The sequence below is a fragment of the Sceloporus undulatus genome, chromosome 5 (assembly GCF_019175285.1).
Source record: "Sceloporus undulatus isolate JIND9_A2432 ecotype Alabama chromosome 5, SceUnd_v1.1, whole genome shotgun sequence".
NCBI classification, from domain to species: domain Eukaryota; kingdom Metazoa; phylum Chordata; class Lepidosauria; order Squamata; family Phrynosomatidae; genus Sceloporus; species Sceloporus undulatus.
The window spans coordinates 38,203,776-38,230,925 of NC_056526.1; the positions used below are offsets into that span (position 1 = coordinate 38,203,776).

Sequence of the window (27,150 nt, forward strand, 5' to 3'; positions counted from 1 at the left end):
GAACACTGAAAGACATGTTCAGCATATGTATTTCTTTTCCTTTGCTCAAATTTAATGTTTTTTCCTACTAAGACATTAAATTCAGTGGTAAGTTCAAGAGGCAGAATTGGGTGCAGTTTTTGTTCTTTGTTTTTGCCCATTTCATTCATAGTTATTAAACTATGCAGAACAGTCACATTTTTTGAAGCAAGAGATTTTCAGTTAAATTGCTCCTTGACATACCTTTCAATTGGCAAAGTAATTTTACGACATGATAATGATTATACTCCTCTGGTAACATTCTTGAATAAGGAGGTAACAAATACAAATCATTAACAAATTAATAGCGTATACGCTCTTGCCAAAAGTTACTTAATACAGTAAACTGATGAACAAACGTGACATATTAAAAGGAAAATTGGTATCTATTAAATATTTGTACCAGTTACATACAAGGAAAACCTTCAGTAATTTCCATTTCATTAAATCTCATAGCACTAGCTAAACAGATACATGTTGAATGCTTCAGCTCTAGGTATTTAGCAGTGGGGAATTATCATGCTTTATTCACCTCCATGGTGTATAGTGGTTTGAACTATGGACTATGACTCCGGAGAACTGGGTTCAAATCCCAGTTCAGTCATGAAATCCACTGGGTGAGTCTGAGTAGCCACAAAAGATGGCAGTGGCAAACCCCCTCTGAAGAAACATGACAAGAAAACCCAGTGATAGTTTCAACCTTAGGGTCACCATAAAGGCACACAACAACAAATTTGCTTCCTTTTCCATGGCATCTAGACAACAATGTAATCCAGTCTTTGTCCTCTGCATTCTTGTTCTTGTAATTCAGTTCTTGCATATTTTCTAAGACATAAGAAAGGTAATGGTGTATTTGTATAAGATATGATCAGAAAAACAAGATTAATTAGGCAATGAACTGTTGGGAAAAGAGGTATGGACTGGACATCAAAGTTAGATTGGGGGGTGGGAGGTACCAAAAAGGAATACAATAAAGTAGCCAAGGCAAGAGATGATTGGTAGACTTTCAAAAAATAAGCTGAGGTTTTTGTATTTAAAAGCTGATTATGGAAGCTGTCATAATTCAAGATGGACTGAATTTTGAAAACAAAGAGGAGGAGTCCAAGACAAAGTCATTTCCAAGGTGGATAGTTATGCTATTTGCATGCAAAAAGAGATTAAAAAGACCAAGTGTTTGGAAGGAGAGATTAAAAGGCTAGACTTGGACATGCTGAACTTGAAAGCATCCAAGCGGAAATATCAGAAAGGACAGGATCAGGTTAGCCGCCTTGGATTGAAAGAAAGAAAGAAAGGAGTGACAGCACTGTGGGCTACAGAGAAGGTCACTATTATCAATGTACAGGTGGTATTGTAAGTCATGTAATGTAGAAAAAGTCAACTAGGGCCCATATAAAGAGAAGAGAAAAGGAAAGGGTAGCAGAATTTTTGTTTAAAAGGGGCACTGAGGGAGGGATCCTAACAGGGTGGGAAAAAATAACAGATGAGTGTCAGCCCATTGAAAAAAACACTATGGTGGGGTACAGACTTCCAGAAAGAGGCGGCCAGTGGCTACAATTGCACGGTGTGGCTACACAGAAACAAAAGGACTGCTAAAAAGTGGCTCCTTTTAGCGCAGCCACAAACTGCCTGCAGCGGCGCAAAAACATCGCTGCTGCGTGCCCCCGTCTGGAAGGCGCACAGCAGTGACATCCCAGCTGTGCGCACTGTGTATTGTGGGGCGTCAGGAAATGGCGCCCCAAGGCAACCCTAGCACGTCACCAGGACGTGCTAAAGGGCCTGTATGTACAGGGCCAACAAGAATTTTCCTTTATGCTGCACTGAGATCTTGTGTTATAGTTGTTGTTGTTGTGTGCCTTCAAATAATTTCCAACTGATGGCAATCCTAAAGTGAACCTATAACGGTTTTCTCGGCAAGTTGCTTCAGAAGCGGTTTGCCATTGCCATCCTCTGAGGCTGAGAGAATGTGACTTGCCCAAAGTCACCCACTGGGTTTACATGGCCTAGCCAGCATTCGAACCCTGACCTCCAGAGTCAAAATCCAATGCTCAGACCACGACACCAGACTGGGCATAGTAGTAAGATATAAATATTTTAATAAAATATTAAATAATAACAGTGATTTGCTAAGTAATGAAAGAACAAGATGAGGGCAAATTAATATATCCTTAAAAAGGCAATAAAGCAAAAAATGAATCTGAAGTTAATCTTCTCAGAGGGCAATCAAAAAGGCAGAACATTAATTGTGCATGCTTTATTGGGCAAATTTTTGTGTGTGTGTGTGTTTTTTTTGTTTTTTTTTTTTGTTTTTTTGTAAGCAGCAGCAGCAGCATGCAAAGGAGAAAAATAGTGATAATGCAGTCATAGAATCTGAATACTGACATGTAGGAAGAGAAGCCTTCCCAGATTAACAAAGGAGACGCATTAGACCATCTCCCCAATGGCCTGAGTCCACTGAAAACAATGAAGATAGTATAAAAGAATAAAATGTGGTTTTCCATATGAAAATATCCTCTATTGAAAACAGAACCATACTATTTTTTTTTTAAAAATTGCAAAATATAGCAAAGGCGACTTTTGAATTTGGTAATAACATTAGTGATTTTGAAATCGTCTTGCTTTTACTTTGTCTCCTCCTAGAATTCCCAGTATCCCTGTTGCTTTATTTCGAAGTTTTTGTCTGGTCACCCTTAGCTCTCCTCAGACTTGAAATAAAGGTAAAGGTATTCCCCATTGACAGGACTGTTAAGTCATGTCCAACCTTTACTCCAATTCAAAATGCAGGCCACAATTTATTCCGTCCCCTAGGCATTCCTCTCATGAAGCAAAATCACCCAAGGTTTCTCTATGAGTGTATTATTATTATTATTATTATTATTATTATTATTATTATTATTATTATTATTATGTTTATTTATATCCTGCCTTCCTCCCAGTACAGGGAGTCAAGGCAGTTTTGAGCTTTCATTGTGTCATGTCCTCATTTTTTTTCTGGTGTCCTCCATTTTGAGGCACCTTGTCCCCTTTTGTGGTTAGGACTCCTAGCCACCTTGCTCCCCCTTCCCTAGGCATTATTCTCATAGGTCCAAACCACACTGCAGAAATAATCCAGTTTGAGACCCCTTTAACTGTTTTGGCTGTGATAGGAAATTCTGGGAACTGTAGTTTTGTGAGCTATTTAGCCTTCTCTGTCAGAGAGAGCTCTGGTGCCACAATAAACTGCAATTCCCAGGATTCCCTAGCACTGAGCCAGGACAGTGAAAGCGGTCTCAAAATGGATTATTTCCGCAGTGTGTTTGGGACCTGTGTGTGTGGCTGCATCCGCACTGCAGAAATATTCCAGTTTGAACCTATTTTCATTGTCGTAGTGAAACAATAAACTGTGCTTTGGTGCCACAACAAATTACTAATTCCCAGAATTCCATAGCACTGAGCCATGGCAGTGAAAGTAGGGTCAAAACGGATTATTTCCGCAGTCCCCAGTGTGTTGTGTGTCTTCACATCATTTCTGACATATGTCAGCCATACGTCTCCTTGAGAGCCAGTGTGGCGTAGTGGTTTGAGCCTTGGATTATGACTCTGGAGACTAGGGTTCGAATCCTGGCTTGGCCGCGTAAACTCACTGGGTACATTCTCACCCTCAGAGGAAGAAAACTCTTTATAGGGCCGCCTTAGAATCAGAAATTTCTCTAAGGCACACAAAGTGAGCCTATAGTTAGGTTTTCTTGGCAAGGTTTGTTCAGAGAAGAGGCCTGGGCCTTCCTTCCCTTGAGGCTGTGAGTGGGTTTCCATGGCCTAGTTGAGACTCAAACCCTAAACCAATAGTCCCCAAACTGTGCTCTTTTAAGGGAATTTTGGCCTTCAGCTGAGCTCCCAGAATCCCAGACTATGGGCCAACATGGCTGAGGCTTCTGGGAGCAGAAAAAAATATCTTAAAGGGCCCAGTTTGGGGACTATTGCTTCAAACTACAACTCCCGAAATGCACCAGGGCTGTCACCATAGCAACGGGTGGGTTCTTTTTCCCTCGCCCTCCCCACCTCTTCCTTTAAGTCTTGCCGTCTCCGCAGCCATCGCTGCTTATTGGCTGCAGTGGGAGCAGGTTTGGACCAATAGGCTTTCGAGGCCCGCGAAGCTGGTGGCTTCTGCCGTGCGGAAAGCGCATGCGCGAAGCGGCCACTTGGAGCCATGGAGCGGGAAGAAGGAGGAGGAGGAGGAGGAGGCGAGGTAAACGCCGCTGCTGCTGCTGTTTGGGGGGATTTTGCTGTTTTCAAGTTAAGGCCCAAACACCTCTCTGGAAGCTTTCCAGGGGAAACCTCATCCGCACTGCAGAATTAATCCGGTTTGAGACCGCTTTAACTGCCTTGGCTCAATGCTAGGGAATTCTGGGAATTGTAGTTTTGTGAGACATTCAGCCTTATCTATCAGAGAGCTCTGGTGCCTCAACAGACTACAGTACCCAGAATTCCCTAGCACTGAGCCAGCGCAGTAAAAGTGGGCTCAAACTGTATTATTTCTCCAGTGTGTTTTGGACCTCAGTCTCTGCGTTGCCGGGGCTGGAGGGACATTTGGGGATGAAGCAAAGCAAGTCAGTAGAAGTCAATTCGCATAGTTTTATCTTCAGCTACAGGGAATGATCTCTCATACAATGCATCTCCTAGGCTGCATCTGCATTGTAGAATTAGCGTAGTTTGGCACCACTTTAACTCCTGTAGGATCTTGGGCTTTGTATTTTGTTGGGGCACCAAAGCTCTTTGTTAGAGGAGGCTGAATATCTCACAAAACCACAAATTCTAGAAATCCACAGCATTGAGCCATGGCCATTAAAGCGGTGACAAACTCATCAACTCTGCAGCATAGATGCAGCCCTCGTTTAAGATGGTAGTGTAGTGCTTTGAGCATTGGAGACCAGGTTTCGAATCCACAAGCGGCTCACCTCCGCCCATTCATTTGTGGTTATTTCAAGGTGCTGCTCTTTATCAGCCTGGCCCTATCTGCCAAGAAATCCTAAGAACACATGCGAAAGTTAACAGTGGTCCAAAACAGACTGCAGAAATAATCCAGTTTGAGACCGCTTTAACTGCCCTGGCTCAGTGCTAGGGAACCCTGGGTATTGGCACCAGAGCTCTCTGACAGAGAAGGCTGAATGTCTCACAAAACTACAGTTCCCAGAATTCCCTAGCATTGAGCCAAGGCAGTTAAAGCGGTCTCAAACTGGATTATTTCTGCAGTCTGTTTTGGACCTAAATCTCACTGAATTTAGTAGGACTATTTTCTAATTTTAGTATGTATAAATTCTGATTACAAAATACATGAGTCTAAGTGTAGAATTTGATAAAGTAACAAGAACCAGAGGGAGGTACTGGGGGGGGGGATTTATGTAGGGATTACAAATGTCAGAACATTAGAAGAACTGTGCTGGTCAGAACAAAGGCCTATCTGGTTCAGCATTCGATTCATATAGTGGCCAAATGTCTGTCTATAAGAACCCCACAAGCAGGACACTAATACAATAGCATCCTCAACCTTGATACATCCACCAGCAACTGATTGATAAAGGCGTTAGCACCTCTGATGCTCAAAGGAATACCATCATCTGTGAATGTGTCCAGTCTCCCTTTAAAGCCTTCTAAAGTGGCAGTCGTCACTACAGTTGGCGCTCTGTATCCATGGTTTCTGCATCCCCAGATTCCACTATCCACAACCTGAAAATATATTTTAAAAAATCCAAAAAGCAAACCTTAATTTTGCTGTTAAAGGATACTATTTTACTTTGCCGCTGTATATAGTGGGACTTGAGCATCCATGGATTTTGGTATTCGGGGGGAGGGATCCTGAAACAAAACCCCAGCAGATTCTAAGGGTCCACTGTATGGCTTTTGTAGTAAAAGCAACAATTGAATTATTTGCTCTGTCCCATTCATCATTTCTGTGAATAATATTAACAGAGAGGGCTAAAAACTGTTCACTGTCCATTTCTTCCACACATTGTATAAATTGTATGTACCTCTAGTATTTTTTTTCTAAGCTAAACAATTCCAAGCGTGACATTTCCTAGTAGATGAGTAACTCCACTCTTTTGATGCTTTCGGATATCCTCTTCTGTGCCTTTTCCAGCTATGTATCATACCTTTTCATGGAATGTTTTGTGGAATAACCTGAAGTTAAACTCGGGAATCACGTTAAACATGTACAGTGAGATAGTTCAAGATATAGGAAGAATCTGAACCAGATGATCTGTGAGAGATTTGGTAAGGAGTTCATTAGTACAGTAGTGCTTGATGGCTTCTTGAGTAAATGGACGTAGTCACTCTATATTCTATCACTCTATATTCTGTCTGTCTGTGCTTGAGCACAAGGTCACCAAACTTGGAGTGTTATATACTGTGACCTCCAGATCCATGAGGGATACGTTTCCAGACCTACTGTGGAAACATGAAATCGCAGATAATAGCGAACCTTATTGAAATGAATGACTTCTGGTGGAAGTAAAAAAATCACACTGGAGCATTTAGAAAATGCTAGAGAGGACATATTTTTTTCAGTCATGAATCAGCGAAACTGCAGTAGCAGTCTGAAGGAAACAGGGGTGGACCCAAAATAAAGACTCTAGTAGTTTTGGCACCAATCAGTCATCTATCAAGCAAAACACATCAGATTTTTCTTATTTTTCTTTTACACTAGAATACACATTTGGCATGATTTTTGTATATAGGTTGTCATTTAAAAAAGTTCTGGGCAAGTTCAGCACTTACTGGAAATCGCTGACTTCTTGGAAAACTGCTGATTTGGGTCAATTGTTTTTGGTGTGAAGCAAAACCTTAGATGCTACCATGTGAAATAATCAGCATCAACTCAAGCAATGCTAGGTAGATTTCCTTGTATATAATACGCTGAAATACATAATTCCACATACTGAAGATCACATGAACATATCTTCATGTCAGTTAATCTATGGGCTCATCTACACTGGCAACTTAAGCGGTGAAATATGCTGCTTTGGAGTATTTTAAACAGAGGCTATATGGCCATCTGTCAGGAGTGATTTGATTGTGTATTCCTATGTGGCAGGGGGTTGTACTGGATGACCCTTGTGGTCTGTTCTGATTTGGAATATAAAAGCACCCTGAGTTATCATCATTGGATGCGCTTCAAGTGACACAGGCAGACCTGTCATGACTAATAGTTATTTATGAAAAAAGTATCTACAGTATAGAAGTGTTGCTTGAAAAGTTGTTCGTTGATAGTCATATTGCATGAATGAGAACAAGCAATGACAAAAACTGTGTCAGTACCTTCTCCTTTTCAGAAATGTAGATTGTACTTACATATCCACTAATCTAAGAAACTTATATTGTCTTTATTTACCAATCCATATCAATGGGAGAGAGAGGAATGCTTGTGTCAGGATTAACAAGAGTATCTCAGTAGCTACAGAGGCAAACTTCCACAATACTTTTGTGAGGCTTAACCAAAGATTAGCCATGCTTACATTCATGGTTGCATGTGACTGAGCATGGTTGTCTTTTTTATGCTGCTGTTGCAGCATATGAACAGAACAAGAACATGTACAAATGTCTTGTGAAACTGCTATCCATTTGCTGCTCAGTGTTTATGAAAAGTTGGCATTGTTAAAATCATGAGCATGAAGTACATTGTTGTGCAACTTATAAGTTTGTCTGTTATTTGATGTTGGGCTGAGTGGGATTTGTAATGTTGCCAGCTGTGATGCAAAGGACCAGGTGTGCTTTGTTGTTATGTGCTTTCAAGATAACCCCAACTTATAACTGCCCTGTGCTAGGGTTTTCTTGCAAGAGTTGTTCAGAGGAGGATTGTCATTTCCTTCATCTAAAAATATAGTCTACAGCACTTCTTATTCACTGGTGGTCTCCCTTCCAATTACTAACCCAGTGTGACTCTGCTTAGATCAAACAGAATGCTTAGTGAAGTATTATTTCAAAAAAGCGAGTTGGTTTAGAAATTAGTCTTATAGATGTTTCAGTATCTGTACACCATGGAGTTGAGAATGTGTAGATTGAAATGTCCACTTTATGAGGTTTCCATCTTCATGGCATTTAACACTGGCCATCTTCTTTTGTTGGTCTATACTTGTAGACAAAATGTGCAGTTTTGACAAGGATGAATAGGAAGTTGATAGCAGTGACAGAAGAGTTGGATTTCAGCCTCTCAGTTTTATTTGGGGAGGTGTTTCACTGGTTACTGTTGGGCAACTCAGTGTCCCTCAGACAGAAGGCCAGTGTGGATGTGATAGTAAGTTCCAAAGATGCCAGAAATGGCAGCTATGTATCTTATTCCATATCCTCACAAATTTGTAGGGAAATTTAATTATATATCACAATATTTCAATGTTTTTGTTTCTCTGTCTCATTTGTGCATTGGTAGTCAGTGGCAGAGGAACAGTCACAATGTCACTAAAAGAATATGTTCTGGTGAATGTTTCAAAAGAGACAATTTTTGATACTATCTTGTTGTTTATTGTCTTATTTGTTTTGTCTGTAAGTTTCCCCTTGTATAAAATGGTTGCATATTCTTCTTAGGAACCATTCAGGTGCTATTTAGGAATTCCTCAAGGGAAAGATTGTTCTTGACATGCAAACATTTTGATTTGTAATACCCTCACTAGGCTAGAAAGATGATGGTGTTACTAAGCATGGTCTATGCCAGCCTTCCCCAACCTGGTGCTCTGTAGTGCTAAATTTATATGCCCACTGATGAGGGATCATGGGAGTTGAAGACCAAGTCATTGGACAGTGGACTTAAGAATGCTGTTCTGGCCTATTCCCTCATTTCAAGTGATAGCCAGGCCTATTGACTGGCTTAGCAGCTGAAATGGACTCAAAGTGGGCTAATGAAGATTTCTCCAGAATGCTCTATAATCTGTAGTGGTTCTACAGTAGAAGTGTGGAAATTCCTTTGAGAATTGGGCTGGGTTCCCTAAAGATGGGAAACATGAAAAACATTGTCAGAGTTTGAAGAGCTGTAGTGCTACAGTTCCTGAAACCACAAAGACCTGTCATTGTATGCATGCATTTGTATATCATATTAGATTCTTTCAGACTGAGTTATTATTTTTATACTTGATGTATATCTATTGTGCTCCCTTTTTATTCATATAAATGCCTGCCCACCCACCACAGTCTGATTGTGATTTGTATTGAGGGAATATGAGACCCCCATGCATGGAATTACCTTCCTTTTCTGGCCACTGGGGTGACTCTGCAGCTGACTGAAGTGAATGCTCTTTTCCATCTGTCCTGCTGTGTTACTGCCTTTGGATGTTTCAAAGTCCTCTGGTCTGTTTTACTGATAGTTGGAGTCTCCTGCCCTCTGCAAAGCCTCATCCTTTGAGCAGATTGATGAGGAGGAAGAGGATCATGACTTGGATCTTTTCGGGGGTTATGATAGCTGTCGGCATTACACCAGCAGTGCAGACAGTGCCAGCACCTCCTGTCTTGAAGACTCTAGTGAAAATGAAGCAGCAGATCGAGAAGCTGCGGAACTACCTGTGTCCCTTTCAAAGACCCAAACACCTACTGCCCGAGTGCCAGATGATAATGGATCTGAGCCAGGTACTTGGTGCCTTGTTTAGTGGCAAAAGAAGCCCAAAACTGATGGAATATGAAGCAGCTGTGCTGTTTAGAGAGGTGTTAGAATTATTTGCTAGGAAATTTTGCCTATAACTTTTTAAGCTTTCTCTTTAAAAAACAACAACAAAGAGCCACATTCTGTGTAAAATCTTTCTTTTTTCACAGAATGCATTTCCACAGAATCGAGAGGACAGGAAGGTACGTATGGCTGCCCAGGTGTATAACACAGCTATGTGAAGAAACAATTAACATGGAATCAGAATCAGAACCTTTATTATTATGATCATAGACGAGCACAAACTAACATGAAAGAATTTAAATTTGTTAATTTCATATGCAGTGACCATCAGCAGGTTCCTTAATGTATTTCAGTCCTAGAGATCTTTCTTGAAACAGCAGTTCTAAACATTCTGTATGTTATTTGTTTAAAACTTTGATACAGATATTTTCTGAAACCTTGTACGTATACTTTATTATTATACAATGTTGACATTCCATTTTATTTAAATGTTTACCCTTTTAAAAATTACAGTTTGGAATGAATATAACCTCAAGGTCATTTTTAGCTAAAACTGATGAAATTAGTAAGAATATAATTCTTCTGTATTTCTTATTTCTCAACCAAAGCTTGTGCTCAGAAAATCCAAATTCTGTACTCAAAATAAATTTGCTAAATAAAATACATGTCAAAAGGTGCAATCTAGATAATTTTTTTCTTATTGTATCCTGAACCTTGTATAATACGCACTTAGAATAGTTATAGTGACATGAGATGTGAAGTAACTGTGGCCCGGATTCACAGTACTGCTATGTTTTTGAAAATTCTGAAATAGAAACAGGCAGATAAAACATGATTTGGAGTTGCATAAAGTGTTTTGAGATACGCATAGTGGAGCATATTAGGCCATATCAAATATTTCCTTATGATGGCCTTCAAATCATTCAAAAGTATGTGTTTCTTGAGTTGTTGCAGTTCCTAATGCCTGAAGGTGGTAATGCATTTGGTGATACAGATTCTTGCTTAACCCATTTGGTTATGATTCCGATGTTGGAATTGAATTGAGACATAGATATCTTTATGGTAGAAAGACCCACTGAATTCACTGGTACTTCAGTGACTCATGACTCATAAATCCTATTCATCTAAACTAATTTTAGTCTCAAGTAGAGCTGGCCTACTGAAGTGAATAGAACATGTGTTGTTTGTTTATGTATTTATATCCACCTTACATTATCAGATCTTTGAGTGCTAAACAATTTAAAGCCACTTAAAATTTTAAAATGTAAAATAATGAAACCATTGTAAAAGCAAATTAAACAGTTCATGAAGTTAAAAGGTAAAACTTTGAACCCATGTAGGTGTGCAAATCTTGAAAAAAGTATTAGGCACCAAATACTTTAATAAAAAGCCAGGTTTTGACTTCATGGTGGAATGAAACCCATGTCGATATCAACTGGACCCAGAAGAGAAGTGCACTCCACAACTGAGATATGATAGCAGAGGAGGCATAGAGAAAACTTTGTAGTCGCTGATTATATACAGTATGTTCCATTGAGTTCGGTGGGTCTGTAGCACAGATGACTAAATTTGGATCAAAGACTATAAGTTTTTGGCTTCTGATGAATGTAGCTTTGTGTAAATGCTTAGAATTGGGACCATCTGCATTGTAAGAAGATTCCATGTGCTAGAACTCCTGTTTGGAGTAATGCTATACAGAAATGCTTTTGGGTAGCCTCTGTCTGTGTGCTGTCTTGTGCTATGGTTTGTGAATGAGTGAGATGTTCAGATTCACCTAGCCATTTACAGTTGGAGGGAGATTCCTTCTCGAACGCCATGGCCAAGCCTAGACATGCATGCTGTGCTTCGTTGCTTTCCTGTCAGGGCAGTACCCTTAGCTATTAAAGAACTGTGTTAGTCTTGCAGCATAAAAAGAAGGAAAGGAGAGGGAGGGGAAAAAAGGAATGTGGCAGACCTTTAAGACTAACTTTTTTTATTTTAGCATGCACTTTTGTGGATATGAATCCACTTCTTCAGATACAGTACCCATGGCTGTAATACCTAGCTATGTGCTTTCTCTCTAGTTAGATTCACATTCTTAGTAGCCAATGTAATAAAATATCTTCACTGATATCTTTTAATTCTTTGTGGAATCATAAAACACACTTGGTTCTGCTTTCTCTATTTTCCTGTCAGTTTGCTCATTCAGATGACCCAACAGCAAGAACAACTGCTGTTAGCAAGCAGCACGAAGCAACCTATGTTGCCTTTCTCTTATGCTGCCATCTGCCCCAACTTTATGACCTACTTAAGTCCCTGCCATTAAAACTTTGCCCTAGTTATATAGGTGGTGTTAACAGTAGTAGAAAGAGTTATTCCTAGATTTGTGAAGGACAGCCTCAATGAACGAAGTTTGATATTTCCTATTTGCAGAGCTTGGGAGGCTTGCTCTCTTTCAGGCTACAGCTTTCAGAATCCTTCAGCCAGCATGGTCTTGTGCTTTCCTGGTGGAACTCATTTGCTTTGCCTTTCTAAGGCTTTATTATATTTGTGCTCCCTCAGCTATCTGTGAGATGTGTGGTATTGTGGGCACAAAAGATGCCTTCTTCTCCAAGACTAAACGTTTCTGCAGCGTCTCCTGCTCCAGAAGCTACTCTTCAAATTCTAAGAAGGCCAGCATCCTAGCAAGGCTGCAGGTGAGCAAGACCCTTTTGATGAAGCAACAATTAATTTTTTTAATTAGGTGTAAGCAAACATGAAGAAATTATTTGGTGAGTAAATATAATTGGATACCTGCATTTTTACAAGATGTCCATAAGCTTGGACAAATTCATCAAGGAGATGACTATTGGTGATTATTAATACTAATGGTTATATAGCTTCTCAAGGCTAGTTGCTAGAGAAAATAATGGCCCCTAAGTGAGAAGGTGCTTTTGCCTTCATATCCTACTGGCAGGCTTTCCATAGGCAACTGGTTTAGCCATAGTATAAACAGAATGGTGGACTAGATAGGTCTCTGGTATGATCCAGAAGGGGCCTTCTTCTTCTTCTTCTTCTTCTTATTATTATTATTATTATTTCATTCATATCCCGCCTTCCTACCAGAACAGGGACTCAAGGTGGCTAATAAATCTAAAACAGTCTAAGTCAAAATAATATAAAATATTGAAAATACAAAGTTTAAAAACAATTAAGCAATTCAAACAATTAAAAACATTATACTTTTAAAATTTAAAACTCTTTAAAACAAAAACAAAGCATCCATGTTATGCAACGGCCTGGTGGCATAAAAACATATTTACCTTCCATCAGAAGGATAGCAGGGATGGAGCCATCCTGGTCTTCCTGGGGGGAGTTCCAAAGCTTGGGAGCAACCACTGAGAAGGCCCTCTCTCTTGGTCCCACCAAACATGTCTGAGAGGGTAGTGGTACAGAGAGAAGTGCCTCTCCTGGTGATCTCAATACTCTGAGATGCTCGTACAGGGAGATAAAGTCCTTCAGATAGCCTGGATTCAAGCTGTATAGGGCTTTATAGGTCAAAACCAGCACTTTGAATTGTGCGTGGAAACTGACTGGCAGTCAATGGAGCTGTTGCAACAAGGGAGTTGTATGCTCTCTGTGGCCAGCTCCAGTTAACAGCCTGGTTGCAGTTCTTTGGACCAGCTGAGTTTCTGAGCACTTTTCAAAGGCAGCCCCATGTAGAGTGCATTACAGAAGTCTAAATGGGATGTAACCAAGGCATGCACCACTGTAGCCAGATCTGACTTCTCCAAGAATGGGCCCAGTTGGCACACTAGCTTTAACTTTGCAAAAGCACTGTTGGTACCATCTAAACCTGGGCTTCCAGACTCAGCGCTGATTCCAGAAGTACCCCCAAATTATAAACCTGAGTTTTCGAGGGAGCATAACCCGATCTAACACAGGCTGAATCCCTATTCCTGGATCTGTTTTTCAGCTAACCAGGAGCACCACTGTCTTGTCTCAATTAAGCTTCAATTTGTTTGCCCTCATCCATTCCATTACAGCAGCCAGACACCGGTGTAGGACAAAAACATCTTCCTTGGAGTTAGGTGAAAAAGAGTGATAGAGCTGCGTATCATCAGCATACAGATGACATCTTACTCCAGAACTCCAGACAAACTCTCCCAGCAGTTTCATATAGATGTTAAAAAGCATGAGGGACAGAACTGAGCCCTGAGAGACCCCACAGGCCAATGGCCAATGGGTCAAACAGAATTCTCGCAGCACCACCTCCTGAGAGTGCTCCTCCAGGAAAGAGTGGAGCCACTGTAGAGCTGTGCCTCCAAGCCCCATCCCAGAGAGACTACTCAGCAGGATACCATGGTGGATGGTATCAAAAGCCACTGAAAGGTCCAGCAACACCAACAGGGACACACTCCCCCTGTCCAGTTCTCTGCATAGTTCATCCACCAAGGTGACCAAAGCTGCTTCTGTCCCATAACCAGACCTAAAACCAGACTAACATGGATCTAGATAATCCGTCTCATCCAAGAACACCTGGAGTTGAGAAGCCACCATATGCTCTAGCACGTTGTCCAAAAGTGGAAGACTGAAGACTGGCCTGTAATTATCTAGTGCAGTAGGATTCAGGGAAGGTTTTTTCAAAAGAGGTTTTACCACAGCCTCTTTTAGGCATGTTGAGACCCTGCCTTGCTGTAAAGAGGCATTGATCCCTTCCCTTACCCATGCTACCAGTCCTCCTTTGGCCTGTTTAATTATACAGAAAGTGCAGGGGTCTAGTATATATGTAGTGGCTCTCACCTTTCCAAGGATCTTGTCCACATCATCAGGATGCACAAATTGAAAAGTATCCATCAATACTGGACAAGCCGGTGCCAAAATTACATCCGCTGATACTGTATCAATTCTAGCATCTGTAAGTCAGAGCAAATCTGAGCAATTTTATCAGTGAATTGGTGGGCAAATTCTTCACAGCGAGCTGTTGATTACATTCAACAGGCTTACATTCTACACAGGACCAGATTGTAACAGATCCCTGACCACTCGAAACAGCTCAGCTGAGCAGTTCTGTACAGCTCCAATAGTTTTTGTAAAAAAAACCCTTTTTTGCTACCTTTATTGCATCACCATATGTGTTCAGGTAGTTTTTAGCCTGTTTTTGGTTGGCTTCACACTGAGTTTTCTGCCAATGTCACTCTAGTCTCCGTATCATTTGTTTCATTGCTGCCTGTTTCTTAGGAAACCAAGGAGCTGGTTTAGCTACACTCTGTGAGACTGGACACATAAGAGCGATCATGTCAACTGCCCTGGTAGCTTCTCCATTCCAGAGATCAACCAGGGCTTCAACAGGACCACCTGCCAAGGCAGCAGGAAACTCCCCAAGAGTCATCAGGAATCCATCTGGATCCGTAAGCCTCCTGGGGCAGACCATCTTAATGGGTCCCCCTCCCCTGCAGAGGTTCTGAGTTCTAACAAGTCTAAACCTGACTAGAAAACAAAACAGTAGAAAGTTCCTCCATTCTCAGATCACCATCATCCCCCCTGTATAAAACACAAGGTATAGAGCATGCCCAGCTGCATGAGTGGGGCCAGATACCACTTGGGACAGCCCCATGGTTGTCATGGCATTCATGAAGTCCCGAGCCACTCCTGACGCCTTGGCATGGATGTTGAAGTCTCCCAGCAATATAAGCTGTGGGGACTCCAACACCATCCCCAAGACCACCCTGGCTAGCTCAGGCAGGGAGACTTGTGCAGCAGGGTGGGCGATACACCAACAGAATCTCTAAGTTATCCTGGCTGCCCATCTTTAAATAAACACACTCAGACCATGTAAACTGAAGGATAGGATGCCTGGTCAGGGGGATATTAATAATAATAATAATAATAATAATAGGATTTATTTACATGCTGCCCAATCACTGGGAATCCGGGCGGCTTACAACAGGGGATAATAGACGGTTCCCTGCCCTCACCACTGCAACTCCGCTTCCTCGCCCACCACGTCTTGCCTGCTGCTGCACAGAGAATCCTGGTGGCCAAAACTGAGCTAGATTAACCCCTCCAGCCTCATCCAGCCAGGTTTCTGTAATACAGGTCAGATCAGCTTGTTCGTCCAGGATCAAGTCCTGAATGGCAGCTGTTTTACCATTCAGTGACCTGGCATTCAGCAGCAGCATTTTCAACTTGGGGGGATTGCTTCCATGGCTGTCCAGATTATTTGGGATGGGAGACAGTTTAGGGGTGACTAACACCCTATCATTCATTCTATCCTATGATGGTACAACTGTCTCCCATTTCCATATCTCCCAGTCCCCTGTATAACTTAAATGGCTGCTCTTTGAGTAGCATTACCTCCCTCCTTTTGCTGGTTGTACATCTGTCCTCTACACAGGACTAGTCAGTTGGTTACCCTGTTTATCAAAGAGGCTGCAGGGAGACAGGCCCTTGCCCATGTGTCACTCCCCAGTGATCCCACCAGCAGTAGCCCTTCTTGTATTCTTAAAAGCAATTCTACGGAATAAGGACCTCAGGTGTCACTAGGCCTGTGCTAAGAGGCTGCACTAGGTAACAGTGAACAGATTTGGAAATGTTTGGTAACAGTTTTTCTCAGGGATTAGAAAACCTTGAATTCTCCTGAACGTTAATGTATCAACATACTTAAAGGTATTAATATTAACACCAATCATTTCCCAAAGGTATAGCTGTGCTGGTTGTAGGAAACACTATTATGTTTCCACAATGTATGGAAGATCACAAGCACCTCATCCCTTTCCTAATCTTTTCAGTCCATGCTTTTGTGGAGTGGGGACTTTTAAAATCTTTCTTGCATAATTCTAATACGAGAATTTGGGAACAGTGCTTATCCTAGCTTGCCTAATTACACACAGAAAAGGAGATGTTTTTATAAACAACCCTTGGTAGAAATAATGATTTCTCTGTGTGTTAGGATTGCTCAACCAGAGGTGGTTTATTTCAGATTAAGATTCCTATATGAGAAGAGGCTTTTGAGGGAAAGAAAAAAACAGGACTACTAGCTGAAGAAAAGAGTGATAATTAATAGTACTCCATAATCTCAGCATATAAAAGCAGTTTGGAGAGGAGATGATTTTACTCAGTAAGGAGTTTATATATAATTGTGACACACACACACACACACACATTCTTTATATGAATTTCCTGTATAAATGATTACTGAAACTTTCAGGTACAGAGTTCTATTTTCTTCCACTCTAACCAACTAAAATCATGCCATCCAGTCAGAATCCATAAGGCAAAGAAATTGTGTAACTTTTTTTTTAATTTAAATGCTAAAAACAGTTCCCTGGGAATGTTAAAGACCAGCTAAGGTATTACGGCATGGGCCTCTCTAGTTTAGAAGTTACTTTGTCAGACACATGTAATGAGAGAGGTTGTAGCCAGTAAAACCCATGCCACATCTCATTACATAAATCTGACAAAGTCACTTTTAGCTTTGGAAAGCTGCAGAAATAACAATACATTTGCAAGTGTTTATGGTACTGAAAGGCTTCCCTGTAGATGCCTTTAAATAGGTTAACAAGGCAACTCTTCTAGTTTAATAGTTCTTGTTTATTAGGAGCTGGTTAGAGAAAGTGGACGAGGGGGAGGAATTGCCTTAGTCCATAAATGTACCATCACCTTGGCCAGGAAACGTATCCGGAAAACAAATTACATCGAGTGCATTTACCTGACCCTGAAGGCTAGGGACAGTCTGCGGATTCTGTTGGTTTACCGTCCACCCCGTAACCTAACAGACTCCCTGGCCGAGCTGACACAACTGGTCTTGGAGCTGGTGCTGGAGTCCCCTAGGTTTCTTGTCCTGGGGGACCTCAACATCCCCTTCGAGGCCGGTTTATCAGATATTACAGGTGCGGTTCAGGAGTTCATGGCTTCCATCACAGCCATGAGCCTGTCTCAATTAGTCTCGAGTCCAACACATTGTGTAGGTAATACACTCAATGTGGTCTTTAGTACGGATCAGGAACAGCCGTGGGCAGAGGTAATTCAGACCTCTGCTCTGTTACGGACAGACCATTTCCTGGTCAAAGTGGACTGAAGGCTACCACCCATATCCCTCTCGGGGGTGGAGGACCTATTAGAATGGTCCGCTCTCGAAGGCTGATGGAACCCAAAAGGTTCCAAGAAGCCTTAGAGGGTTTTATGGTTGGGAATGGCGACGATTCTGTTGATGCCCTGTCTGATACCTGGAACAACGACCTCACCAGAGCTATAGACAATATCGCTCACGAGCGTCCTTTCTGGCCTGCTTCAAATAAAAAACCTTGGTATATGGAAGATCTTCAACAGATGAAGCGGGCCACACAACGACTAGGCCGCTGCTGGCGGAAACATCAGCCTTTAACTGACAAGGCACTCCATGAGAACTTATTGAAGTCATATGGAGAAGCAATTGATGCAGCAAAGAATTCTTTCTATTCTGCACGAATTGCATCCTCAGAGTCTTGTCCGGCAGAGCTGTTCAGGGTGGTTAAAGAGCTAACCCAACCGCCTTCCACCCTGAACCCATTACTAGAACCATCTAAAGCCTGCTATGATGCTTTTAATGACTTCTTTGCAGATAAAATCTCTCAGATAAAGGCTGATCTGGACATGGACATTGTAACAGAATCAGTAAGAGAGGTGTCCAGTGACTCCGCAGACTCAGTGATACTGGATCATTTTGAGTTTGTAAATACCGATGAAGTGGACAAACTTCTTGAAAGTGTAAAGAGGACGACATGCTCTCTTGATCCTTGCCCATCGTGGTTGACTGTCTGGGGGGGGGGAATGTGATGAAAACTTTGTTACACCTCATAATTAACACATTCCTTAAAGAGGGAACATTTCCATCAGAACTGAAACAAGCGATAGTTAAACCGCTATTTAAAAAACCCTCTTTAGATCCCCTGATAAGAAATAACTACAGACTGGTCTCCCTGATACCATTCTTGGGCAAAGTGATCGAGAGGGCAGTCGCCCTCCAACTCCAAGCTGTTTTGGATGAAACTGATTATCTGGACCCATTTCAAACCGGCTTTAGGACAGGATACAGTGTTGAGCCAGCCATGGTCGCCTTAGTCAATGACCTCCGTCTGGGCATCGACGAGGGAAGTATGACCTTGTTGGTGCTCTTGGACATTTCAGCGGCTTTCGATACCATCGACCATGGTATCCTTCTGGAATGCCTGAGGGAGTTAGGTATCGAGGGCACTGCGCTCCAGTGGTTCCAGTCCTACCTCTCAGGCAGATTCCAGATGGTGAAGCTGGGGGACTCATGCTCTCCTAAGAGAGAGCTGACATCTGGCATCCCTGAGGGTGCCATTCTGTCCCCCATGCTGTTTAACATTTACATGAAACCGCTGGGAGAGATCATCTGGAGACATGGGGCGCAGTGTTATCAGTACGCTGATGACACCCAAATCTATTTCTCTATGTCTCCAACTGCTGCAGTGATTAAGGATGGCATCTCTTCTCTGGATGCCTGTCTTGAGTCAGTAATGGGCTGGATAAGGGAAAACAATCAAGCTGAATCCAGAGAAAACGAAGGTACTCGCGATAGGTTCCCTAAGTCCAGGGATGGAGATTTGTCAACCAGTCATGGACGGGATCACACTTCCCCTAAAGGATGAAGTTTACAGTTTGGGGGTTCTTCTGGATCCATCTCTACAGTTATCTTCTCAAGTAGATGCGATGGCCAAAAGCAGAAGCGCCTGGTACCATCTTCGGTTGATACGCCAACTGTGTCCCTACCTGGACCGAAAGGACCTTGAAGTAGTGGTACTTACACTAGTAATCTCTTGCCTTGATTTCTGTTAACGCGCTCTACATGGGGCTACCTTTGTATCAAGTTCGGAAACTTCAATTGGTGCAAAATGCAGCAGCCAGGTCAGACCACATAACACCAGTTCTAAAATATCTTCACTGGCTGCCGATTAGTTTCTGGGCGCAATACAAAGTGTTGGTTATTACCTTTAAAGCCCTACATGGCTTGGGCCCGAGTTACTTGAAGGAACGCCTCTCCCTACACAATCTGCCCCACACTCTCAGAACAACTGGGAAGAATCTATTGGATTATCCAAAGACCAGACTAAGATCTACTTCCCACAGGGCATTTACTGCTATGGCTCCCAAATTGTGGAATGGCTTGCCGGAGGAGATCCGTCTTATTACCACTTTAGATTCCTTCAAGAAGGCACTCAAGATCTCTTCCGGCGAACCTATCCCCCAGATCTGCTATAACAGCTTTAAGATGACACTTCATTCAGAGTGTGTATGGGAAATTAGTTGCTGATATTGTATCTGTTTAGGTTTTTTGATGTGTTTTTAAGATTTTATATCATGAGAATGTATTTTAACTAACTGTAATTTTAAAATTGTGCTGTACTCCTGCCTCGATCCGCAGGGAGAGACGTGATATATATAAATAAAAATTATTATTATTTATTAGATCATGTCAAAGGAAGCAGCAAGATTTGTCTGTTTTGCTCGATCTGACCCATCTATGTCTTCTTTTTGTTGTGTATTGTTTTGTTACACTTTCACAGGGTAAACCACCTACAAAAAAAGCCAAAGTCTTGCACAAGGCAGCTTGGTCTGCTAAAATTGGGGCTTTTCTCCATACACAGGGAACTGGGCAGTTGGCAGATGGAACACTCACTGGCCAGGATGGTAAGTGCTGTCACCTATTTCAAACTGTGGAGTAAATAGGAAGTTCTTCAGAACTGTGCATATGAAAAAGCATTTCTTTTTAAATGAAAATACCCACTGAGGTAAAAGAGCCAGTGTGGTGTAATGGTTTGAGTGTTGGACTGGGAGACTAGGGTTTGAATCCCCACTTAGCCATGAAAACCCACTGGGCAAGTCACACTCTCTCAGCCTCAGAGGAAGGCAAGGGCAACCCCCTTCTGAACAAATTGTGCCAAGAAAACCCCTTGGTATTTTTGCCTTAGGGTCTCCCTAAATCAGAAATGACTTGAGGGCACACAACAAGAAGAACTGAGAGAAAAGTATTAATGTGCAAATGATACATTATATTGATTATACATTATACAGTGGGCCCTTGGCATCTGCTGGGGTTTGGTTCCAGGGTCCCCTGTGGATATCAACATCTGTGGATGCTTAATTCCCATTATATACAGTAATATAGCAAAATGGTGTCCCTTATATAAAATAGCGAAATCAAGCTCTGCTCTTTGGATTTTTATTTTATTTTATTTTATTTTGGCAGGGAGGGCATATTTTCAAGCCATGGATGATGGTTGAATCTATGGATGCAGAATATGTGTATACATGGATGATTGAATCCATGGATGCAGAACCTGTGGCTAGAGGGCCAACTGCATTGATATAATTAACCACTGGCCAAAATGACTGTGAAATTCTAAGAGCTATAGTCCAAAAAAATAACATTTTGAAGGTCTGGTTATTCGTCCCTTATAACAAGAATTCAGATTTCTTTCCTAATAATTTCTGCCCTAGTTTATTGTAAGCTCTGCTTCTCTTTCTGCATCTTTTCCTGGTTCAGACGCCCAGTAACTAAGGTAATATTTTTACTTGGGCCATCTTCTGTTAGACATAAGAGTATGCAGGGCAGGTTCAGGTGATTCTTTATAATTTTTTTGCAAAAACTAGGGCATCGTAGCTGCCTTTAACACTTTGTTCATCAGTATGTTTTATCTCTCAGTACCTCGGGCTGACACAAAATTCATGGGGATCTCATTCTTAAATATATTAAATAGGCACTAGTGCTCAGAATTGAACTAAGGACTGAATATGATTAGCCGACTTAGTGAAAAAGGGAACTACTTATCCTTATCCATGGCTAAAATTGTTATCTATCAAAAATTGGGATTGAATAATACCTTTATTTGATCACTAAAATATAATTGGAAAAAGTGAACTTTTGAATACTTCAGAAGCCATAATCAGCATCCCCAGCACTGCAGAGTGGGGTGGGAGAAACAGAAAAGTTTGAAAACCATGCTGACCACATGTTAAAAGCCACATTATCTATAGCTAGTGCAGCATCTCAAGATGAAGACTGCAGTCTTAAAGAATGAGTTTAAAGTGTGATGGTACTTGGTTTCACTTCAAGAAACGTCACATGAATGTTTTTAGGACTGTCATGAATTTGGAGACCTATCCATTGCCTTTGGTATAGGCACCTATGTAATTCTTAATCACAGTAAGATGGTCAGGAAGCAGAGAGGGAATTTTGCTCCTGACCTCTGTGATATTCCCTGTACAGTCTGCACTGGTTTTTGGGAAGTGATTTAGAAATAACAGCTTGCTTATTTTGTTCTCTGTCTACCTGAGATGTAGCTACTGTTCTCATTTATGATGAATGAAGGTTTCTCTGCATTTTGAAAACATACATCCTGTTTTGAGAACAGGATGCTGTTTCAATGAAAGACATGTTCATGCCTATTGTTATACCCGTTTCATTGCACTTGTTTCCCAACTTTGAGCCTTCTATACTGAGATGGTCCTCATGCTCTCTTGTATCCTCTTGTAGCTGTTGTTGCAGGATTTGACTGGGGAACATACCTGCAGGACCATGAATGCAAGGCTGCACCTGTTAGCAGTTTCAAACATGTGAGCATTCTCTTGATTTTCATCATGCCTAAATGTGCTGTACTGTATTCCTCTACATCAGAAGTGAAGAAAGTGTACTTTGTCTGTGGGTCCTGGCTCCCATTCTGCAGTTCATAAAGCCCACCCTTAGAGACCCCTTCCCCAAAAAAGCTCCCCTCATTTTATTTTATTTTTCTGCCTTAAAATTTCCCTGCCTTAAAATTTGTCTTAAAAACACAGCCACAAAAATATGGTGATTTGATTTCCTTCTCCCAAATTGCAGAAAAATTAAGGAACATGTCAGGTTTTCTGCCCCAAATCAAAATTGATAGTGATGTTGTACCACTAGAAATTGTGACAGAGAAAATGCTGCAGCCTGTGTGGTTAATCCACCCCACTCTAGCTATGAGAGACTGAGGAGGAACCTGAGCAGCTTCTGTTTTGTCTTCTGAGGATGCTTGGTTATGCTTTTCCAGGATGATTTTGAAAACCATGATGAACAGAAAAGATTCCCACTCTGCAGAATACCATTACAGACTGCCTAACCAGGAAAAAGTAGGAACTGCCATGTAAGGCAATCTTGAGGATAATAACAGAATAAATAGAATAAATATGACTTTAAATAGCTACATCGCAAACTGCATACTGTGTCGATAAAAAGTAAAGAATGGCCCCATACAGACAGGCCAAAATAAATACTTTGGAGGTATGCTGTTTAAATTATGCATGTGTCCTAAGAGTCTGGAAGCCACGCCAAAGCCACACTACAGTCCTAAGGACTGGAGCGCAGGTTTGGTGCAGCTTCTGGCCTCTTAAAATGTGTGTGTCATTTAATGTCAGCATGGTCTGGAGTATTATGGGTTCCCACCCTGTTGTAAATAAGTTACAGCTAGGCTCTGCAAAGATCTTAAAATTTGAAGAATAAATTAAAAACATAAGACATTGGGGTTTTGCCAGTAACAATGAAAAAGTGATGGTTTCATAGAAAGCTCTTAATATGTTGTTGAGAGCCAGCATGATGTTGTGTTTGGAGTGTTGGACTATGACTCTGGAGATCAGGGTTCAAATTCCAGCTCAGCCATGGGAAATCCACTGGGTGACCTTGGGCAAGTCATATACCCTCAGCCTCAGAGGATGACAATGGCAACCCCCCTGAAGGCACTTGCCAAGAAAACCCCACGAGAGGGTAGGCTCAGGGTTTCCATAAGTTGGAAATGACTTGAAGCCACACAACAACAACCAAGATTGTTATAGAACATTTTCCTTAAGAACCCCAAAAAGTATTTTGTTACTTGTTATATCAAAGTCTGTCTTCAGACAACAAAAACCAAAACAATTTCACTGTCTTAATGAAATATTTTCCCTCTATTTTATTAGCAAAAAATGCCCCCTTTCTCATCTCTGATTTTTTTGTTTCAGTCATGAGGACTAGAAATGTAAGACAGTAAGCTATACCTATTTCACAGCTATAGATATCTATCAACTATCTATAGTGCAAAGCCGAAGGCTTTCATGGCCGGCATCCAGTTTTTTGTGGGTTTTTTGGGCTATGTGCCCATGTTCCAGAAAAGTTTCTTCCTGACGTTTCGCCAGCATCTGTGGCTGGCATCTATGCCAGGCTCAGATGCTGGCGAAACGTCAGGAAGAAACTTTTCTGGAACATGGCCACATAGTCTGAAAAATCCACAAAAAACTATCTATAGTGCCATTTCTAATATACACTTCCCTCACTACTTTGACTGTATAAACATGTAAATATAAATAATGCTAATGATTTGCTGCTCTTTCTGTGACTTTTCTTTTCCTGTTTTTTCCCCACAATGCACCCTGTTCTTCACCAAACCTTCCATCTTGCAGGTGCCTCTTTATGACCAGTGGGAGGATGTAATAAAAGGGATGAAGGTAGAAGTGTTGAATACTGATGCTGTCCTTCCCAGTCGTGTGTATTGGATTGCCTCTGTGATTAGGGTTGCAGGTGGGTCTCTTGATAGAGATAGCAGAAAAGACTCCAGTTTTATTTATTGATTTTTTATTTTAATATGCAATCTGCCTTTAACTTATGCCTTGATAGTAGATTTTCAAGAAAACAAGAGTTAACACCCAAGTGTTCTGAATAGATTGGACTCTTAATTTTTCCCTTTCAATTCACTTTTTGCCACCCCTCTGTATTAGGCAAGAAGGGCAGTTTCCTTCCAGAAAGTTTGGGCTGTAATTTTTTGATGTTCATCCTCATCATCCTCATCAATTTATATACTAGGCACCATTGCCTCTTGCATTATGGATCCTTAACATCACTTAGGAAGAACTCTATTGTTCCTGTCTTCATGGTTGGTTCCATGACCATTTATTCTAAGGGAGAGTGGTTTAGTATACGTAAATAATTGTTCTTATTTATTGTGAGTGGAACATGCATGTACTATATCCAGTCTGTGTATAGATAATTGAAGTTGCCTGTTACTTTCTCCTTTAGATACCTCCATGACATCAAGAACACCCAGGACATTTTTCTTTACCCTGTGAATTGCAATTGCATAGCTCCAGTATTAAACTAACTGGGCGAGGGGGCTGATAGTGCCACTCATAGTGATTCTGTGAAGAAGTTGCCCCTTTTAAAGATATTTATTTTGTTAACTCAGTATGTATCAAGTGACACTGGCTGCCTTCAGCAGTCCTTGTCTGTCTTCCTATAACATTTTTATTCCTAGATTACTGTATTGATTGCAGCATGTTTCTGTTACGGCCACTAACTGTGAAAAAACATATCTTTTGGTTTCCCCTGACTTTACTCAGAAACTTTTAGCCATGGTATAAAAACCCCTACGCTAGGGAGTCTGTTATTACACTACTCAGTTATTTATAGTGGTTCTGTTTGAAAGCCATTTCTACACTTGAAAAGGTAGCAGAATGGCAACATACTGTTTGGCACCATCACTGCATTTGTACTTCAGTGCCAAAGCAATAGTTTACTTTCTTGCCCTTGAAATATGACAGTATCAGGTATACCGCCCTGTTTGCTTCACCTCCTATTCCATGATTTTTTAAAATGGCTGTAATCACACAATTATAGAATTGCTCAGTTACATAGTGATGCTATTATGGAATCACGACCCATCTAGATTGTGTAGATTCCACTTCCACCATTTTTTCCATGTCATTCCCCCCAAAGAACCAACACTTGCCCAGTTCTGCTTTTGTATATTGTTCTTTAAACTTTTGTATATTTACTCTTCATTTAGTCTTTAAACTTTTTCTGAACCCTGTGTTTTCCCTGGACATTAATTCTTAATAGGATTACACCAGAATTGTGTTATTGCATTACTCCTTGTATTAAAAAAAATAAAATAATGTACAAAAATATACCAGACAATGGAGAACAGATGTACAGTGGCTCTCTTGGGAATCCTAGTGTCCTCCGAGCCCAACCACTGGAGGTAGTCTGAGTTTTCCTTGCTGGAGATTCCAGGGAATCCTTAAGGGAGGAAAATGAAACTACATCCACACCATACCCCAATATCACAACAAAGCAGAATGAGGCGTTTGCACCCAAAGTGAAAACTATAGCATGTACTGGTATAGTATACAATACCTGTATACATGTGACCTGTTTCTACCTAATCCTCCAATTGAGTGATCAAAATCAGCTCCTGTTGGTTTTCTCCCACTTACTCTCCCACTTTTACTATTTTCATACAATTGCCAGTAGAATGTCTTCTTTCTGGTTCAAATGGAGCCCATCCGTTTGGTCAGACCAAGCTTTTCCTAAATGTTCCTCATTGAAACAAATTTAGAAACCTCCTCCATGCATCACAATCTCATCTTCATGTTGAGGGTCCTCATCTTTGCCCATGTAGCTGGCACTTCCTATGTAACATCTCAGTGTTTCAGAGAAAGCTGTCTTAGTGGTCTTGGTATTTAAACCTATTTAGCTTTTAGGACCTTACAATTGCTTTTCCCTGTTTCATTGGTGCCAGTGTACATCATAACCACTGACTCCACCCTAGCACTATCTGTAGATATGATATGACATTTACATTCTTCACACCATGTAAGAAATTGCAAGGCTCTTGAGGATGGGAGAGTTGCTCATTAGATTGTGTGCCTTGAGATCCCCCAATTCAGAGATGAACAAGCTTTTTTCCTACTGATATTTGCATTCCAACTCCCATAGTCCCTTGCCATTGGCCATACTGCTTGGGAAATTCTGGAAGTTGAAGTCCAAATATTTCCATGCCTGTTCTAAGTTGAAGCACCTGGGTCTTGTACACGCAGAGCTCCTGAACAAGTATGCCTGTTAGGAGGGCATACTTGGTGAGCCTGATAATCATGGTGGAGAAAGGCACGTAATAGAGAAGCTATAACACAGATGGAGTATGCATGCATCTATAACATGGATGGAATAGCCATGGGGAGATTAATTACCATGCTATGCTGTGTTCCAGCCATATGATTCAGGAGGGCTGTTATTAAACCATATTAAACTGTAGGGCACACAGTAGGCTGTAGAACAGTTTTCTAAAACTAGAGGTAGAAGATGTGTGTTAGGAGGTAGATTAAGAAAGTTGCTTTTCTGAACTACAACTTCCTACATTAACTTTGCCATTTGGAAACATAACATGATATCTTAATAATGATTCTCTTGAGTCTACAGCTACATAATCTATGCTGGCTGCAGGATTCTTGTAGATGTACTCTGAAAAAATTAACGTTTCTGAGACAGAGAAGTTTTTCTGCAGAAAGAATTGTTATAATTGGGGGGAAAAGTATGGTGTTCAAGACTTGATGCTCTGCTTTTCCCAATCATGGTAGGATACAAGGCACTACTACGTTATGAAGGATTTGAGAATGACTCCAGCCATGACTTCTGGGTCAACCTGGGCACTGTGGATGTGCATCCTATTGGCTGGTGTGCCATTAACAGTAAAATCTTGGTTCCCCCACAAAGTAAGTATCTTCAA

General features: G+C 41.2%; 1 protein-coding gene across 3 annotated transcripts in view; it reads left to right on the forward strand.

The window, feature by feature from the left end:
• The first annotated feature begins 4,185 nt into the window (after positions 1-4,185).
• The window catches only part of L3MBTL2 (L3MBTL histone methyl-lysine binding protein 2), a 38,508-nt gene continuing 15,543 nt past the window's right edge, over positions 4,186-27,150 (forward strand). For 2 of the 3 annotated variants that reach the window (XM_042470189.1, XM_042470192.1), the window contains exons 1-8: positions 4,186-4,240; positions 9,345-9,603; positions 9,787-9,819; positions 12,182-12,315; positions 20,167-20,290; positions 22,137-22,216; positions 24,053-24,170; positions 27,002-27,136. In XM_042470189.1, coding sequence (XP_042326123.1) covers positions 4,202-4,240; positions 9,345-9,603; positions 9,787-9,819; positions 12,182-12,315; positions 20,167-20,290; positions 22,137-22,216; positions 24,053-24,170; positions 27,002-27,136 — 922 coding nt within the window. In that variant the 5' untranslated portion in view covers positions 4,186-4,201. The remainder of the gene's footprint in view (positions 4,241-9,344; positions 9,604-9,786; positions 9,820-12,181; positions 12,316-20,166; positions 20,291-22,136; positions 22,217-24,052; positions 24,171-27,001; positions 27,137-27,150) is intronic. The other variant, XM_042470191.1, reaches the window with a different exon arrangement.